General features: G+C 69.6%; 3 protein-coding genes across 3 annotated transcripts; 1 reads left to right on the forward strand and 2 right to left on the reverse strand.

Annotated features, from left to right (window-relative positions):
- Positions 1–69: 69 nt before the first annotated feature.
- Positions 70–6,792, reverse strand: LOC137677508 (zinc finger protein 721-like). The gene is made up of 8 exons (XM_068424809.1): positions 6,495–6,792; positions 4,887–6,338; positions 4,118–4,303; positions 3,972–4,031; positions 2,740–3,816; positions 1,924–2,076; positions 1,778–1,837; positions 70–1,622 (listed from the first exon to the last, which is right to left on the reverse strand). Exons 1-8 carry the CDS (start codon positions 6,544–6,546, stop codon positions 184–186), a joined length of 4,479 nt encoding a protein of 1,492 aa, XP_068280910.1. The 5' UTR covers positions 6,547–6,792; the 3' UTR covers positions 70–183.
- A 549-nt stretch (positions 6,793–7,341) lies between these two features.
- On the reverse strand, positions 7,342–15,622 carry LOC137677524 (zinc finger protein 420-like). The gene is made up of 3 exons (XM_068424831.1): positions 15,408–15,622; positions 13,989–15,252; positions 7,342–8,330 (listed from the first exon to the last, which is right to left on the reverse strand). Exons 1-3 carry the CDS (start codon positions 15,457–15,459, stop codon positions 7,397–7,399), a joined length of 2,250 nt encoding a protein of 749 aa, XP_068280932.1. The 5' UTR covers positions 15,460–15,622; the 3' UTR covers positions 7,342–7,396.
- LOC137677528 (zinc finger protein 135-like) lies at positions 10,473–12,141 on the forward strand. The gene is made up of 2 exons (XM_068424833.1): positions 10,473–10,680; positions 10,888–12,141. The coding sequence occupies exon 2, from the start codon at positions 10,927–10,929 to the stop codon at positions 12,139–12,141; it is 1,215 nt and encodes a 404-aa protein (XP_068280934.1). The 5' UTR covers positions 10,473–10,680; positions 10,888–10,926.
- Positions 15,623–15,793: the final 171 nt, after the last annotated feature.

Here is a 15,793-nt window from a genome sequence, read left to right on the forward strand (position 1 = left end):
TGGCCCCACCCCCTGGGACCCCCCACCCCATCCCCCCCCAGACCACCACTCGCCAGTCCTGGGGGTTTCACCATCTTTATTCGCCCGGCCAATGGCTGCGCAGGATCTTGGCCACTCCCCTGGCACTATTGCCCCGCCCCCTCCCGCTATCGCCCAATCCTGCATCAGTCCCATCCCCACCCCTCAGCCAATGGGGTGCTCCTCCTTGGGGCGCCCCCCCAGCCGTCGCTGCCCCTTGGGCCTCCTGCTCTTGGGGGGCTCCTCCACCATCTCCAACCCCTGGAGCACCCCCAGGTTCCCGGGCTGCGGGTCCCCCTCCGACACCTCCAGACCGTGGGGCGCCCCACGTCTCTTGGTCTTTGGGCGCCCCTCCAACGCCTCCAGACCTGGTTGACTCTCCATCGCCTCCAAGCCTGGTTGACCCTCCAACATCTCTAGACTTGGTTGACCCTCCATCGCCTCCAAACCCGCCTGCCCCCACCCCGCCGCCGCCCCCTGGGCCTCCTCCAGGTGCACCCTCTCGTGGGTGATGAGGTTGGAGCTCTGGCTGAAGCGCCGCCCGCAGCGGGCGCAGCCGTAGGGCTTCTCCCCGGTGTGGGTCCTCCGGTGCTGCTCCAGGTGGGCGCTCCGCACGAAGGCCTTCCCGCACACGCCGCAGCCGTAGGGCTTCTCCCCGGTGTGGATGCGCTGGTGCCTCACCAGGGTGGAGCTCATGCCGAAGGCCTTCCCGCACTCCCCGCAGCGGTAGGGCCGCTCCCCGCCGTGTGTCCGCCGGTGCAGCATCAGGTTGGAGCGCAGGGCGAAGGCCTGCCCGCACTCCCCGCAGGCGAAGGGCCGCCCCTCACCGTGCGCCCGCTGGTGCCGGGCCAGCGCCGAGCGCAGCCCGAAGGCCCGCCCGCACTCCCCGCACCGGTGTGGCTGCAGCCCCAGGTGGAGCCGCCGGTGCTTGGCCAAGGTGGCCCCGTGGCCGAAGCGCTTGCCACACTCGCCGCAGGCGAAGGGCTTCTCGCCGCTGTGGCTGCGCTGGTGCTGGATGAGCTCCGAGCTCTGCACGAAGCCCTTGCCACACTCGCCGCAGCGGAAGGGCTTCTCGCCCGCGTGCGTCCTGCCGTGCTTCAGGAGGTTGCCGCGCTGGGCGAAGCACTTGCCGCACTCGCCGCAGCGGTAGGGCCGCTCGCCCGAGTGGGCCGCTTGGTGCTGGAGAAGGTCGGAGCTGCGGTAGAAGGCCTTGCTGCACTGGCCGCAGGTGAAGGGCCGCTGGCCCGCGTGGGCCCGCTGGTGCTTGGCCAGGTTGGTGCTCTGGCTGAAGGCCCGGCCGCACTCGCCACAGCGGTAGGGCCGCTCGCCCGTGTGCGTGCGCCGGTGCTGCGCCAGGTTGGAGCTCCAGCCGAAGCTCTTGCCGCACTCGCCGCAGCGGTAGGGCCGCTCGCCCGTGTGGGTGCGGAGGTGCTGGGACAGGTGGGAGCGCTGGGAGAAGCACTTGCCACACTCGCCGCAGGCGTTGGGCCGCTCGCCCGTGTGGCTGCGCCGGTGCCGCTCCAGCTTCGACCACTGCCCGAAGACCTTGCCACAGTCGCTGCAGATGTAGGGGCGGGCAGGGGGCGGCGGCGGGGGGGGGCCGGCTGTGGTGGGGAGGGGAGGGGGGTGTCAGGGACCACGGGGACGGTGGGGGGCGTCCTCCCCTACCGCGTCCCGGGGTGACCCGAGGGGTCCTGGGGGCCCGAGACCCTGGTTCTGCCCCCCCGGGGAGGGGCCGGGGGTCCCCCGAGGGTCTCACCTGCCGCCGGCTCCTCGGGGGTCTCCTCAGCGGCTCCGGTCGGGGCGTCCATGGGGCAGCCTGGGGTGGGGGGGGACACGCAGAGGTCAGGGGGGGCTGGGGGCGCCCCCCGGCACGGGGGGGTGGGGGTCCGGGCCCCCCCTTACCTGTGGGGCAGGCGCTGGCCTGCGCTGGGGGGCACCCTGCTGGGCCGCGTGTGCGGCTGCCGAGCCCCGCCCGCTGTGACGTCACTTCCTCTACCCCCCCACCTATCAGCAACGCTCCTCCCCGTAGCAACGCCCCCTTGGCAACGCCCGCCCCTTAGCAACTCCCGCCCAAGAGCAACGCCCGCCCCTTAGCAACAGCGGGCAGAAGGGGACGCGGCCCCCTCTCAGCCACGCCCTCCCCGTGCGCTGATTGGCTGGTGGGGTTGAGGGTGAGGCCAGAGGGAGCGGATAGGGCGTGGCCTGAAGGCGTGGCCAAGGCGGGAGGCCTCCGATTGGTCGGTGGCGTGGAAGGGGGCGTGGCGTGTCCAGGCGACGCCATATCCGGGAGCGGCGGGAGCGGGCGGCAGCGCCGGCGGGCGGGAGGTGAGTGGTCCCCGGGCCGGGGGGGTCCCCCGTTGCCATGGCAACCGCCCCATCGCCATGGCAACTGCCCCGCCCTCTTTTTTACCCCCTAATTAGCGTTAATGGGAAATAAACAGCTGAGTCGGCGCCTCCGGCTGTGTCTCTCTGTGACGCCACGCCCCTCACCCTGGCCCCACACCCCGGGGGGTCCCACCCCCACCCCGGGGGGGCTCCAGGATCCTCCACCCCACCCCAACCCCCCCCCAGACCACCACTCTCCAGTCCTGGGGGTTTCACCATCTTTATTCGCCCGGCCAATGGCTGCGCAGGATCTTGGCCACTCCCCTGGCACTATTGCCCCGCCCCCTCCCGCTACTGCCCAATCCTGTATCAGTCCCACCCCCACCCCTCAGCCAATGGGGTGCTCCTCCATGGGCCGCCCCCCCAGCTGTGGCTGCCCCTTGGACCTCCTGGTCATGGGGTGCTCCTCCTTGGGGCGCCCCCCCAGCCGTCGCTGCCCCTTGGGCCTCCTGCTCTTGGGGGGCTCCTCCACCATCTCCAACCCCTGGAGCACCCCCAGGTTCCCGGGCTGCAGGTCCCCCTCCGACACCTCCAGACCGAGGGGCGCCCCACGTCTCTTGGTCTTTGGGGGCCCCTCCAACGCCTCCAAACCCGCCTGCCCCCGCCCCACCGCTGCCCCCTGGGCCTCCTCCAGGTGCACCTTCTCGTGGGCGGTGAGCTTGGAGCTCTCGATGAAGCGCCGCCCGCACACGCCGCAGCTGTAGGGCTTCTCCCCGGTGTGGATGTACTGGTGCCTCAGCAGGCAGGAGCTTCTGCCGAACGCCCTCCCGCACTCGCCGCAGCAGAAGGGCTTCTCGCCCGTGTGCACGCGGCGGTGGACGGCCAGGTTGGAGCTCGAGATGAATCTCTTGCCGCACTCGCCGCAGCGGTAGCGCCGCTCGCCCGAGTGGGCCGATTGGTGCTGGAGGAGGTTGGAGCTGCGGTAGAAGGCCTTGCCACAATGGCCGCAGGCGAAGGGCCGCTGGCCCACGTGGGTCCGCTGGTGGTTGGTCAGGGTGGTCCTGTGGCTGAAGGCCCGGCTGCACTCGCCGCAGTGGTAGGGCCGCTCGCCCGTGTGCGTGTGCCGGTGCTCCACCAGGAGGGAGCGCCGGGAGAAGCTCTTGCCGCAGTCGCTGCAGTGGTAGGGCCGCTCGCCCGTGTGTGTGCGGAGGTGCCGGGCAAGGCTGGAGCTCGAGATGAAGCCCTTGCCGCACTCGCCGCAGCGGTGGGGCCGCTGGCCCGCGTGCATGCGGAGGTGCTCGGCCAGGTTGGACCTCCAGCCGAAGCTCTTGCCGCACTCGCCGCAGCGGTAGGGCCGCTCGCCCGTGTGCGTGCGGAGGTGACTGGCCAGGAGGGAGCGCTTGGAGAAGCGCTTGCCGCACTCGCCGCAGGTGTTGGGGCGGGCGGGGGGCGGCGGTGGGGGGGGGTCGGCTGCGGTGGGGAGGGGAGGGGGGTGTCAGGGACCACGGGGACGGTGGGGGGCGTCCTCCCCTACCGCGTCCCGGGGTGACCCGAGGGGTCCTGGGGGCCCGAGACGCTGGTTCTGCCCCCCCGGGGAGGGGCCGGGGGTCCCCCGAGGGTCTCACCTGCCGCCGGCTCCTCGGGGGTCTCCTCAGTGGCTCCGGTCGGGGCGTCCATGGGGCAGCCTGGGGTGGGGGGGGACACGCAGAGGTCAGGGGGGGCTGGGGGCGCCCCCCGGCACGGGGGGGTGGGGGTCCGGGCCCCCCCTTACCTGTGGGGCAGGCGCTGGCCTGCGCTGGGGGGCACCCTGCTGGGCCGCGTGTGCGGCTGCCGAGCCCCGCCCGCTGTGACGTCACTTCCTCTACCCCCCACCTATCAGCAACGCTCCTCCCCGTAGCAACGCCCCCTTGACAACGCCCGCCCCTTAGCAACTCCCGCCCAAGAGCAACGCCCGCCCCTTAGCAACAGCGGGGAGAAGGGGGCGTGGCCCCCTCTAAGCCACGCCCTCCCCGTGCGCTGATTGGCTGGTGGGGTTGAGGGTGAGAGGGAGGGGGCGTGGCCTGGAGGAGCGGCCAAGGCGGGAGGCCTCCGATTGGTTGGTGGCGTGGAAGGGGGCGGGGCGTGTCCAGGCGACGCCATATCCGGGAGCGGCGGGAGCAGGCGGCGGCGCCGGCGGGAGGGAGGTGAGTGGTCCCCGGGCCGGAGGGTCCCCCGTTGCCATGGCAACCGCCCCATCGCCATGGCAACTGCCCCGCCCCCTTTTCTTACCCCCTAATTAGCCTTAATGGGAAATAAACAGCTGAGTTGGCGCCTCCGGCTGTGTCTCTCTGTGACCCCGCCCCCCCTCACCCTGGCCCCACAGCCCGGGACCCCTCACCCCATCCCCCCCCCAGACCACCACTCGCCAGTCCTGGGGGTTTCACCATCTTTATTCACCCGGCCAATGGCTGCGCAGGATCTTGGCCACTCCCCTGGCACTATTGCCCCGCCCCCTCCTGCTATCGCCCAATCCTGTGTCAGTCCCACCCCCACCCCTCAGCCAATGGGGTGCTCCTCCTTGGGGCACCCCCCCAGCTGTGGCTGCCCCTTGGACCTCCTGGTCATGGGGTGCTCCTCCATGGGCCGCCCCCCCAGCCGTCGCTGCCCCTTGGGCCTCCTGCTCTTGGGGGGCTCCTCCACCATCTCCAACCCCTGGAGCACCCCCAGGTTCCCGGGCTGCGGGTCCCCCTCCGACACCTCCAGACCGTGGGGCGCCCCACGTCTCTTGGTCTTTGGGCACCCCTCCAACGCCTCCAAACCCGCCTGCCCCCGCCCCGCCGCCCCCTGGGCCTCCTTCAGGTGCACCTTCTTGTGGGTGATGAGGTTGTAGCTCTCGCTGAAGCGCCGCCCGCAGCGGGTGCAGCCGTAGGGCTTCTCCCCGGTGTGGGTCCTCCGGTGCCGCTCCAGTGAGGAGCCTCTGTCGAAGGTCATCCCACACTCGCCGCAGAGGTAGGGCCGCTCACCCGTGTGCATGCGGAGGTGCCGGGTCAGGTGGGAGCTCCGGCCAAAGCTCTCGCCGCACTCGCCGCAGCGCAAGGGCCGCTCGCCCACGTGCATGCGGAGGTGCCGGGTCAGGTGGGAGCTCCGGCCAAAGCTCTTGCCGCACTCGCCGCAGCGGAAGGGCCGCTCGCCCACGTGCATGCGGAGGTGCCGGGTCAGGTGGGACCTCCGGCCAAAGCTCTCGCCGCACTCGCCGCAGCGCAAGGGCCGCTCGCCCACGTGCATGCGGAGGTGCCGGGTCAGGTGGGAGCTCCGGCCAAAGCTCTTGCCGCACTCGCCGCAGTGGAAGGGCCGCTCGCCCGCGTGCATGCGGAGGTGCCGGGTCAGGTTGGAGCTCCGGCCAAAGCTCTTGCCGCACTCGCCGCAGCGGAAGGGCCGCTCGCCCGTGTGGGTGCAGAGGTGGACAGCCAGGTGGGAGCGCTGGGAGAAGCACTTGCCGCAGTCGCCACAGCGGTAGGGCTGCTCGCCCGTGTGCGTGCAGACGTGCTGGGCCAGGTGGGTGCTCCGGCCGAAGCTCTTGCCGCACTCGCCGCAGCGGTAGGGCCGCTCGCCCGTGTGGGTGTGCCGGTGCTGCGCCAGTTGGTAGCGCTGGGAGAAGCTCTTGCCGCACTCGCCGCAGCGGTGGGGCCGCTCGCCCGTGTGGGTGCGGAGGTGCCGGGACAGGTTGGAGCTCCAGCAGAAGCTCTTGCCGCACTCGCCACAGCGGTAGGGCCGCTCGCCCGTGTGCGTGTTCTGGTGCTGCGCCAGGTGGGAGCGCAGGGAGAAGCTCTTGCCGCAGTCGCCGCAGCAGTAGGGCCGCTCGCCCGTGTGGGTGCGGAGGTGTTCGGCCAGGAGGGAGGGCCGGGAGAAGCGCTTGCCGCACTCGCCGCAGGTGTTGGGCCACTTGCCCCTCTGGGTGCGGAGGTGCCGCTCCATCTCCCCGCGGGCGGGGGGCGGCGGCGGGGGGGGGCCGGCTGTGGTGGGGAGGGGAGGGGGGTGTCAGGGACCACGGGGACGGTGGGGGGCGTCCTCCCCTACCGCGTCCCGGGGTGACCCGAGGGGTCCTGGGGGCCCGAGACCCTGGTTCCGCCCCCCCCGGGGAGGGGCCGGGGGTCCCCCGAGGGTCTCACCTGCCGCCGGCTCCTCGGGGGTCTCCTCAGCGGCTCCGGTCGGGGCGTCCATGGGGCAGCCTGGGGTGGGGGGGGACACGCAGAGGTCAGGGGGGGCTGGGGGCGCCCCCCGGCACGGGGGGGTGGGGGTCCGGGCCCCCCCTTACCTGTGGGGCAGGCGCTGGCCTGCGCTGGGGGGCACCCTGCTGGGCCGCGTGTGCGGCTGCCGAGCCCCGCCCGCTGTGACGTCACTTCCGCTATCCCCCACCTATCAGCAACGCTCCTCCCCGTAGCAACGCCCCCTTGGCAACGCCCGCCCCTTAGCAACTCCCGCCCAAAAGCAACGCCCGCCCCTTAGCAACAGCGGGGAGAAGGGGGCGTGGCCCCATCTAAGCCACGCCCTCCCCCCGTGCGCTGATTGGCTGGTGGGGTAGAGGGTGAGGCCAGAGGGAGCGGATGGTGCGTGAACTGGAGGCGCGGCCAAGGTGTGGGCCCCCTGATTGGTCGGTGGCGTGGAAGGGGTCGGGGCGTGTCCAGGCGACGCCATATCCGGGAGCGGCGGGAGCGGGCGGCGGCGCCGGCGGGAGGGAGGTGAGTGGTCCCCGGGGCGGGCGGGGAAAGGTCTCTGAAAACTGTCGGCTCAGGGGCCGAACGGACGGCTTATCAGCTGCAGAGGAACATCTTCTTCCATTGATCATCACGGAGCAAGGCCACCGAGTGTCCGCTCCGCTCCACCCGCCATGATTTGTTGCGGGGCGTTGCTGTGTTGGTGGGTCCCTCGCGTGCCTGCTGCAGCCGTGTCCCGTCCTCAGAGCAACGTGATTTTATACTTGGTGAACGATGCTACGCTTCTCAGATCAGCCTTAGCTTTCAGATACAGATCTTAATTTTACTAATAATTCCACACAGCCACACCCACCCCCTCAGCCAGTGGGGCGCTCTTCCATGGGGCGCTCCTCCATGGGGCGCTCCTCCTTGGGGTGCTCCTCCATGGGCCGCCCCCCCAGCCGTCGCTGCCCCTTGGGCCTCCTGCTCTTGGGGGGCTCCTGCACCATCTCCAACCCCTGGAGCACCCCCAGGTTCCCGGGCTGCGGGTCCCCCTCCGACACCTCCAGACCGTGGGGCGCCCCACGTCTCTTGGTCTTTGGGCGCCCCTCCATCGCCTCCAAACCCGCCTGCCCCCCCCCCGCCGCCCCCTGGGCCTCCTTCAGGTGCACCCTCTTGTGGGTGATGAGGCTGGAGCTCCGGGTGAAGCGCCGCCCGCAGCGGGCGCAGCCGTAGGGCTTCTCCCCGGTGTGGGTCCTCCGGTGCTGCTCCAGGGCGGAGCATATGCCGAAGGCCTTCCCACACTCGCCACAGCGGAAGGGCTTCTCGCCAGTGTGCATGTGGAGGTGCCGGGCCAGGCTGGAGCTCCAGATGAAGCTCTTGCCGCACTCGCCGCAGTGGTAGGGCCGCTCGCCCGAGTGGGTCGCTTGGTGCTGGAGGAGGTCGGAGCTGCGGTAGAAGGCCTTGCCGCACTGGCTGCAGGCAAAGGGCCGCTGGCCCGCATGGGCCAGCTGATGGTGGGCCAGGCTGGTGCTCTGGTTGAAGGCCTGGCCGCAGTCGCCGCAGCGGTAGGGCCGCTCGCCCATGTGGATGCGGAGGTGGACGGCCAGGTTGGAGCTCCAGATGAAGCTCTTGCCGCACTCGCCGCAGCGGTAGGGCCGCTCGCCCGTGTGCGTGTGCCGGTGCTGCGCCAGGTGGTAGCGCTGGGAGAAGCTCTTTCCACAGTCACCGCAGCGGTAGGGCCGCTCGCCCGTGTGGGTGCGGAAGTGATCGGCCAGGTGGGAGCGCTGGGAGAAGCTCTTGCCGCACTCGCCGCAGGTGTTGGGCCACTTGGCCGTGTGGGTGCGGAGGTGCCGCTCCATCTCCCCCCACTGCTCGAAGGCCTCGCCACAGATGTAGGGGCAGGCGGGGAGCGGCGGCGGGGGGGGGCCGGCTGTGGTGGGGAGGGGAGGGGGGTGTCAGGGACCACGGGGACGGTGGGGGGCGTCCTCCCCTACCGCGTCCCAGGGTGGTCCGAGGGGTCCTGGGGGCCCGAGACCCTGGTTCTGCCCCCCCGGGGAGGGGCCGGGGGTCCCCCGAGGGTCTCACCTGCCGCCGGCTCCTCGGGGGTCTCCTCAGCGGCTCCGGTCGGGGCGTCCATGGGGCAGCCTGGGGTGGGGGGGGACACGCAGAGGTCAGGGGGTGCTGGGGGTGCCCCCCGGCACGGGGGGGTGGGGGTCCGGGCCCCCCCCACCTATCAGCAACACTCCCCCCATAGCAACGCCCCCTTGGCAACGCCCGCCCCATAGCAACAACGGGGAGAAGGGGACGCGGCCCCCTCTAAGCCACGAGAGGTCGAGGACAGCAGAAAGGGCTTCTTCAAAGACATCGCAGGTAAAACCAACGCCAGAGGCAATGTGGGCCCACTGATGAACGAGGTGGGGGCCCTGGAGACAGAGGATACAAAGGCCTGTGTCTAGCGGAGTCCCTCAAGGGTCGGTTCTGGGACCAGTTCTATTCAATATATTCATTAATGACTTGGATGAGGGATTAGAGTGCACTGTCAGCAAGTTCGCTGATGACACCAAACTGGGAGGAGTGGCTGACGCACCGGAAGGCTGCGCAGCCATTCAGAGAGACCTGGACAGGCTGGAGAGTTGGGCGGGGAGAAATTTAATGAAATATAACAAGGGCAAGTGTAGAGTCCTGCATCTGGGCAAGAACAACCCCATGTACCAGTACAAGTTGGGGACAGACCTGTTGGAGAGCAGCGTAGGGGAAAGGGACCTGGGGGTCCTAGTGGACAGCAGGATGAGCATGAGCCAGCAGTGTGCCCTTGTGGCCAAGAAGGCCAATGGCATCCTGGGGTGTATTAGAAGGGGTGTGGTTAGCAGGTCGAGAGAGGTTCTCCTCCTCTACTCTGCCCTGGTGAGGCCGCATCTGGAATATTGTGTCCAGTTCTGGGCCCCTCAGTTCGAGAAGGACAGGGAACTGCTAGAGAGAGTCCAGCGCAGAGCCACGAAGATGATTCAGGGGGTGGAACATCTCCCTTATGAGGAGAGGCTGAGGGAGCTGGGTCTCTTTAGCTTGGAGAAGAGGAGACTGAGGGGTGACCTCATTAATGTTTATAAATATGTAAAGGGCATGTGTCATGAGGATGGAGCCAGGCTCTTCTCAGTGACATCCCTTGACAGGACAAGGGGCAATGGGTGCAAGCTGGAACACAGGAGGTTCCGCATAAATATGAGGAAAAACTTCTTTACGGTGAGGGTGACCGAACACTGGAACAGGCTGCCCAGAGAGGGGGTGGAGTCTCCTTCTCTGGAGACATTCGAAACCCGCCTGGACGCGTTCCTGTGTGAGATGGTCTGGGTGATCCTGCCCCGGCAGGGGGATTGGACTAGATGATCTTTCGAGGTCCCTTCCAATCCCTGGTGTGTGGGGCCAGGGTGAGGGGGGCGGGGTCACAGAGAGACACAGCCGGAGGCGCCGACTCAGCTGTTTATTTCCCATTAAGGCTAATTAGGGGGTAAGAAAAGGGGGCGGGGCAGTTGCCATGGCGATGGGGCGGTTGCCATGACAACGGGGGACCCCCCGGCCCGGGGACCACTCACCTCCCTCCCGCCGGCGCCGCCGCCCGCTCCCGCCGCTCCCGGATATGGCGTCGCCTGGACACGCCACGCCCCCTTCCACGCCACCAACCAATCGGAGGCCTACCGCCTTGGCCGCTCCTCCAGGCCACGCCCCCTCCGCTCCCACTGGCCACACCCTCAACCCCACCAGCCAATCAGTGCACGGGGAGGGCGAGGCTTAGAGGGGGCCGCGTCCCCTTCTGCCCGCTGTTGCTAAGGGGCGGGCGTTGCTTTTGGGCGGGAGTTTCTAAGGGGCGGGCGTTGCCAAGGGGGCGTTGCTACGGGGAGGAGCGTTGCTGATAGGTGGGGGGTAGAGGAAGTGACGTCACAGCGGGCGGGGCTCGGCAGCCGCACACGCGGCCCAGCAGGGTGCCCCCCAGCGCAGGCCAGCGCCTGCCCCACAGGTAAGGGGGGGCCCGGACCCCCACCCCCCCGTGCCGGGGGGCGCCCCCAGCCCCCCCTGACCTCTGCGTGTCCCCCCCCCACCCCAGGCTGCCCCATGGACGCCCCGACCGGAGCCGCTGAGGAGACCCCCGAGGAGCCGGCGGCAGGTGAGACCCTCGGGGGACCCCCGGCCCCTCCCCAGGGGAGTTAAAGTGGGTGATCCAGGGGTCTGAGACCCCCAACCCCTCCCCGGGGTGGGCAGAACCAGGGTCTCGGGCCCCCAGGACCCCTCGGGTCACCCCGGGACGCGGTAGCGGAGGACGCCCCCCACCGTCCCCGTGGTCCCTGACACCCCCCTCCCCTCCCCACCACAGCCGGCCCCCCCCCCGCCGCCGCCCCCCGCCCGCGGGGAGATGGAGCGGCACCTCCGCACCGAGAGGGGCAAGTGGCCCAACACCTGCGGCGAGTGCGGCAAGCGCTTCTCCCAGCGCTCCCTCCTGGCCCGGCACCTCCGCACCCACACGGGCGAGCGGCCCTACTGCTGCGGCGACTGTGGCAAGAGCTTCATCGAGCGCTCCAGCCTGGCCCGGCACCTCCGCATGCACACGGGCGAGCGGCCCTACCGCTGTGGCGAGTGTGGCAAGAGCTTCGGCTGCAGCTCCAGCCTGGCCCGGCACCTCCGCATGCACACGGGCGAGCGGCCCTACCACTGCGGCGAGTGCGGCAAGAGCTTCGGCTGCAGCTCCAGCCTGGCCGTCCACCTCCGCACGCACACGGGCGAGCGGCCCTACCGCTGCGGCGAGTGCGGCAAGAGCTTCAGCCATAGCACCAGCCTGGCCAACCACAAGCTGGCCCACGCGGGCCAGCGTCCCTTCGCCTGCGGACAGTGCGGCAAGGCCTTCTACAGCAGCTCCGACTTCTTCCGGCACCAAGCGGCCCACTCGGGCGAGCGGCCCTACCTCTGCGGCAAGTGTGGCAAGAGCTTCAGCTGGAGCTCCTGCCTGGCCCGGCACCTTCGCATGCACGCGGACAAGAAGCCCTTCGCCTGCGGCGTGTGCGGGAAGGCCTTCGTGCAGCGCGCCGACGTGGAGCGGCACCGGAGGACCCACGCGGGGCAGAAGCCCTTCCGCTGCGGCGTGTGTGGGATGGCCTTCATGCGGATCACCGACCTGGAGCGGCACCGGAGGACCCACACCGGGGAGAAGCCGTACGAATGCGTCCGCTGCGGGCGGCGCTTCACCCGGAGCTCCAGCCTCATCACCCACAAGAGGGTGCACCTGAAGGAGGCCCAGGGGGCGGCGGCGGAGGGGCAGGCGGGTTTGGAGGCGTTGGAGGGGCGCCCAAAGACCAAGAGACGTGGGGCGCCCCTCGGTCTGGAGGTGTCGGAGAGGGACCCGCAGCCCGGGAACCTGGGGGTGCTCCAGGGGTTGGAGATGGTGGAGGAGCCCCCCAAGAGCAGGAGGCCCAAGAGGCAGCGACGGCTGGGGGGGCGGCCCATGGAGGAGCACCCCATGACCAGGAGGTCCAAGGGGCAGCCACAGTTGGGGGCGCCCCCAAGGAGGAGCACCCCATTGGCTGAGGGGGTGGGTGTGGCTGGGGCGGGGATTGGCCAAGAGCCAAACGTGTGATGGGATGGGGGGGGGGAATATACCGGCAGATTGGCGAGGAGGATTGTGAACACGCTCAAGTGACTTGCACCTGGAGTGTCGAAAACCACATCTATCACGCTAGTAACTGTTGTTCAGTCGTGTGTGCTGGACAAGTAGAGCATCTGCATTCAGATAACACAGGCCTGTGATAAGACTCAGGGGCACCCAATTGTTCATGCCTGAGATTCCTGCCCTGCTGTGAGGAGATCAAAGCGCAGTGGAAAACTGCCGCCTGCAAGAACCCCCCGATATCCAGGCGAAGGCAGCAGGCCCGGAATCTCTCGCTCTCTCGAGCAGGAACCGAGCTCCGCGGTGCCCGCGTCCCTCCTTTCGTGCCTGTGCCCCAGGTGCTGCTCCGGAGATCCCCCGGTTTGCGAGGGAACGGGGATAAATTTGCTCTTTGCATTTTATCCGTGGTCTTGTGGCTGTTCCTGCGTCCTGCCCGTGTCGGCTCACACATTTTGGCGTAGTCGGCAGGACCCAGGAGCAGCCACGTCAAGGCTGAAAAAGAAGTCGGGGACTGGGGAGGCCGTGACGGTGACTCCCCGCATGCCGGGATGGCCCAGTACTGAGGAGTGGGCCCCCGTGGCCACTCTCCTGGCTACGCTGGCCTCGCCAGAGCATGGCCTGAAATAGATGACGGGGTGGCGGTTACCCCCCAGGCGACTGGCACGGCTGTGCGCGGTGGCCATGGAAAACGGCATCAGATTCTTCTCGTAAATTAGCTGGAGACTGGGATGGTTGTTGGCTCCTGGTCTCAGAGCTACTCACCGTGAAAATGTTGCGTTACGGAGCAGAGTGAGGGAATTAGAGAAGGAAGTCGGGACTTTACAGGATGCAAAGGTGATCACGCAATAACTAATTACTGCTCAAGCAGAGCGGTGCTGTGGGCTGCAAGATAATGTAGAGCGGTTGGCAGCACGTATTGCTGATAGACGGAGGGATAAATATGGAAACATTGAGAGTGAATCCCCGGACTCTGAGAGTGAGTCCGGGCGCCGCTCCCGGAGGGAGAGTGAGAGGGAGGGGGCGTGGCCTGGAGGCGCGGCCAAGGTCGGAGGCCCCCTGATTGGTCGGTGGAGTGGAAGGGGGCGTGGCGTGTCCAGGCGACACCATATCCGGGAGCGGCGGGAGCGGGCGGCGGCGCCGGCGGGAGGGAGGTGAGTGGTCCCCGGGCCGGTGGGTCCCCCGTTGCCATGGCAACCGCCCCATCGCCATGGCAACTGCCCCGCCCCCTTTTCTTACCCCCTAATTAGCATTAATGGGAAAGAAACAGCTGAGTCGGCGCCTCTGGCTGTGTCTCTCTGTGGCCCCGCACCCTCACCGTGGCCCCACCCCGGGGGCGCTCCAGGACCCCCCACCCCACCCCATCTCCCCCCCCAGACCACCACTCTCCAGTCCTGGGGGTTTCACCATCTTTATTCGCCCGGCCAATGGCTGCGCAGGATCTTGGCCACTCCCCTGGCACTATTGCCCCGCCCCCTCCCGCTATCGCCCAATCATGTGTCAGTCCCACCCCCACCCCTCAGCCAATGGGGTGCTCCTCCATGGGCCGCCCCCCCAGCCGTCGCTGCCCCTTGGGCCTCCTGCTCTTGGGGGGCTCCTCCACCATCTCCAACCCCTGGAGCACCCCCAGGTTCCCGGGCTGCGGGTCCCCCTCCGACACCTCCAGACCGAGGGGCGCCCCACGTCTCTTGGTCTTTGGGCGCCCCTCCAACGCCTCCAAACCCGCCTGCCCTCCCCCCGCCGCCCCGTGGGCCTCCTTCAGGTGCACCCTCTTGTGGGTGATGAGGTTGTAGCTCTGGCTGAAGCGCCGCCCGCAGCGGGTGCAGCCGTAGGGCTTCTCCCCGGTGTGGATGCGCTGGTGCCTCAGCAGGGAGGAGCTTTTGACGAAGGCCTTCCCGCACTTGCCGCAGCTGTAGGGCTTCTCCCCGGTGTGGGTCTTCTGGTGCTGCTCCAGGTCGGCGCGCCGCTTGAAGGCCTTCCCGCACCCGCCGCAGCAGAAGGGCTTCTCGCCAGCGTGCGTCCTGCTGTGCTTGAGGAGGTGGCTGCGCTGGGCGAAGCGCTTGCCACACTCGCCGCAGCGGTAGGGCCGCTCGCCCGTGTGGGTGCGGAGGTGCCGGGCCAGGTTGGAGCGCAGGGAGAAGCTCTTGCCGCACTCGCCGCAACGGTGGGGCCGCTCGCCCGTGTGCATGCGGAGGTGCCGGGCCAGGCCAGAGCTTGAGATGAAGCTCTTGCCGCACTCGCCGCAGCGGTAGGGCCGCTCGCCCGTGTGCGTGCGGAGGTGCCGGGCCAGGTTGGAGCGCAGGGAGAAGCTCTTGCCGCACTCGCCGCAGCGGAAGGGCCGCTCGCCCGTGTGGGTATGGAGGTGCCGGGCCAGGCCGGAGCTCAAGATGAAGCTCTTGCCGCACTCGCCGCAGCGGTAGGGCCGCTCGCCCAAGTGGGTCGCTTGGTGGTGGAGGAGTTCGGAGCTGCGGTAGAAGGCCTTGCCGCACTGGCCACAGGCGAAGGGCCGCTGCCCCACGTGGGCCAGCTGGTGCTGGGCCAGGCTGGAGCTGCAGCTGAAGCTCTTGCCACACTCGCCGCAGCGGTAGGGCCGCTCGCCCGTGTGTGTCCGCTGGTGCTGCACCAGTTTGGAGCTCCAGATGAAGCTCTTGCCGCAGTCGCCGCAGCGGTAGGGCCGCTCGCCCGTGTGCATGTGCCGGTGCTGCGCCAGGTTGGAGCTCTCGGAGAAGCTCTTGCCGCAGTCGCCACAGCGGTAGGGCCGCTCGCCCGTGTGGGTGCGGAGGTGCCGGGCCAGGCTGGAGCGGTCGTAGAAGCTCTTGCCGCAGTCGCCACAGCGGTAGGGCCGCTCGCCCGAGTGGGTGCGGAGATGCCGGGTGAGGGTGGAGCGGTCGTAGAAGCTCTTGCCACAGTCAGCGCAGCGGTAGGGCCGCTCGCCCGTGTGGGTGCGGAGGTGTTCGGCCAGGCGGGAGCGCTTGGAGAAGCGCTTGCCGCACTCGCCGCAGGTGTTGGGCCAGTTGCCCCTCTGGGTGCGGAGGTGCCGCTCCATCTCCCCGCGGGCGGGGGGCGGCGGCGGGGGGGGGCCGGCTGTGATGGGGAGGGGAGGGGGGTGTCAGGGACCACGGGGACGGTGGGGGGCGTCCTCCCCTACCGCGTCCCGGGGTGACCCGAGGGGTCCTGGGGGCCCGAGACCCTGGTTCTGCCCCCCCGGGGAGGGGCCGGGGGTCCCCCGAGGGTCTCACCTGCCGCCGGCTCCTCGGGGGTCTCCTCAGCGGCTCCGGTCGGGGCGTCCATGGGGCAGCCTGGGGTGGGGGGGGGACACGCAGAGGTCAGGGGGGGCTGGGGGCGCCCCCCGGCACGGGGGGGTGGGGGTCCGGGCCCCCCCTTACCTGTGGGGCAGGCGCTGGCCTGCGCTGGGGGGCACCCTGCTGGGCCGCGTGTGCGGCTGCCGAGCCCCGCCCGCTGTGACGTCACTTCCTCTATCCCCCACCTATCAGCAACGCTCCTCCCCGTAGCAACGCCCCCTTGGCAACGCCCGCCCCTTAGCAACTCCCGCCCAATAGCAACGCCCGCCCCTTAGCAACAGCGGGCAGAAGGGGGCGTGGCCCCCCTAAGCCACGCCCTCCCC

Source organism: Nyctibius grandis, unplaced genomic scaffold (genome assembly GCF_013368605.1).
Source record: "Nyctibius grandis isolate bNycGra1 unplaced genomic scaffold, bNycGra1.pri scaffold_87_arrow_ctg1, whole genome shotgun sequence".
Classification (NCBI taxonomy): domain Eukaryota; kingdom Metazoa; phylum Chordata; class Aves; order Nyctibiiformes; family Nyctibiidae; genus Nyctibius; species Nyctibius grandis.

Excerpts from the sequence above, each read along its gene's own strand:
- LOC137677524 (XM_068424831.1), bottom strand. The coding sequence starts at position 15,459 with ATGGACGCCCCGACCGGAGCCGCTGAGGAGACCCCCGAGGAGCCGGCG. Across the intron at positions 15,253-15,407 it reads CCCCGAGGAGCCGGCGGCAG|CCGGCCCCCCCCCGCCGCCG; the intron begins GTGAGACCCTCG and ends TCCCCATCACAG. Across the intron at positions 8,331-13,988 it reads GAGAAGCCCTACGGCTGCAC|CGAGTGCGGCAAGAGCTTCT; the intron begins CCGCTGCGGGCG and ends CAACACCTGCGG.
- LOC137677528 (XM_068424833.1), top strand. The coding sequence starts at position 10,927 with ATGGAGCGGCACCTCCGCACCGAGAGGGGCAAGTGGCCCAACACCTGC.
- LOC137677508 (XM_068424809.1), bottom strand. The coding sequence starts at position 6,546 with ATGGACGCCCCGACCGGAGCCGCTGAGGAGACCCCCGAGGAGCCGGCG. Across the intron at positions 4,032-4,117 it reads GGCCAGCGCCTGCCCCACAG|GCTGCCCCATGGACGCCCCG; the intron begins GTAAGGGGGGGC and ends CCCCCACCCCAG. Across the intron at positions 1,838-1,923 it reads GGCCAGCGCCTGCCCCACAG|GCTGCCCCATGGACGCCCCG; the intron begins GTAAGGGGGGGC and ends CCCCCACCCCAG.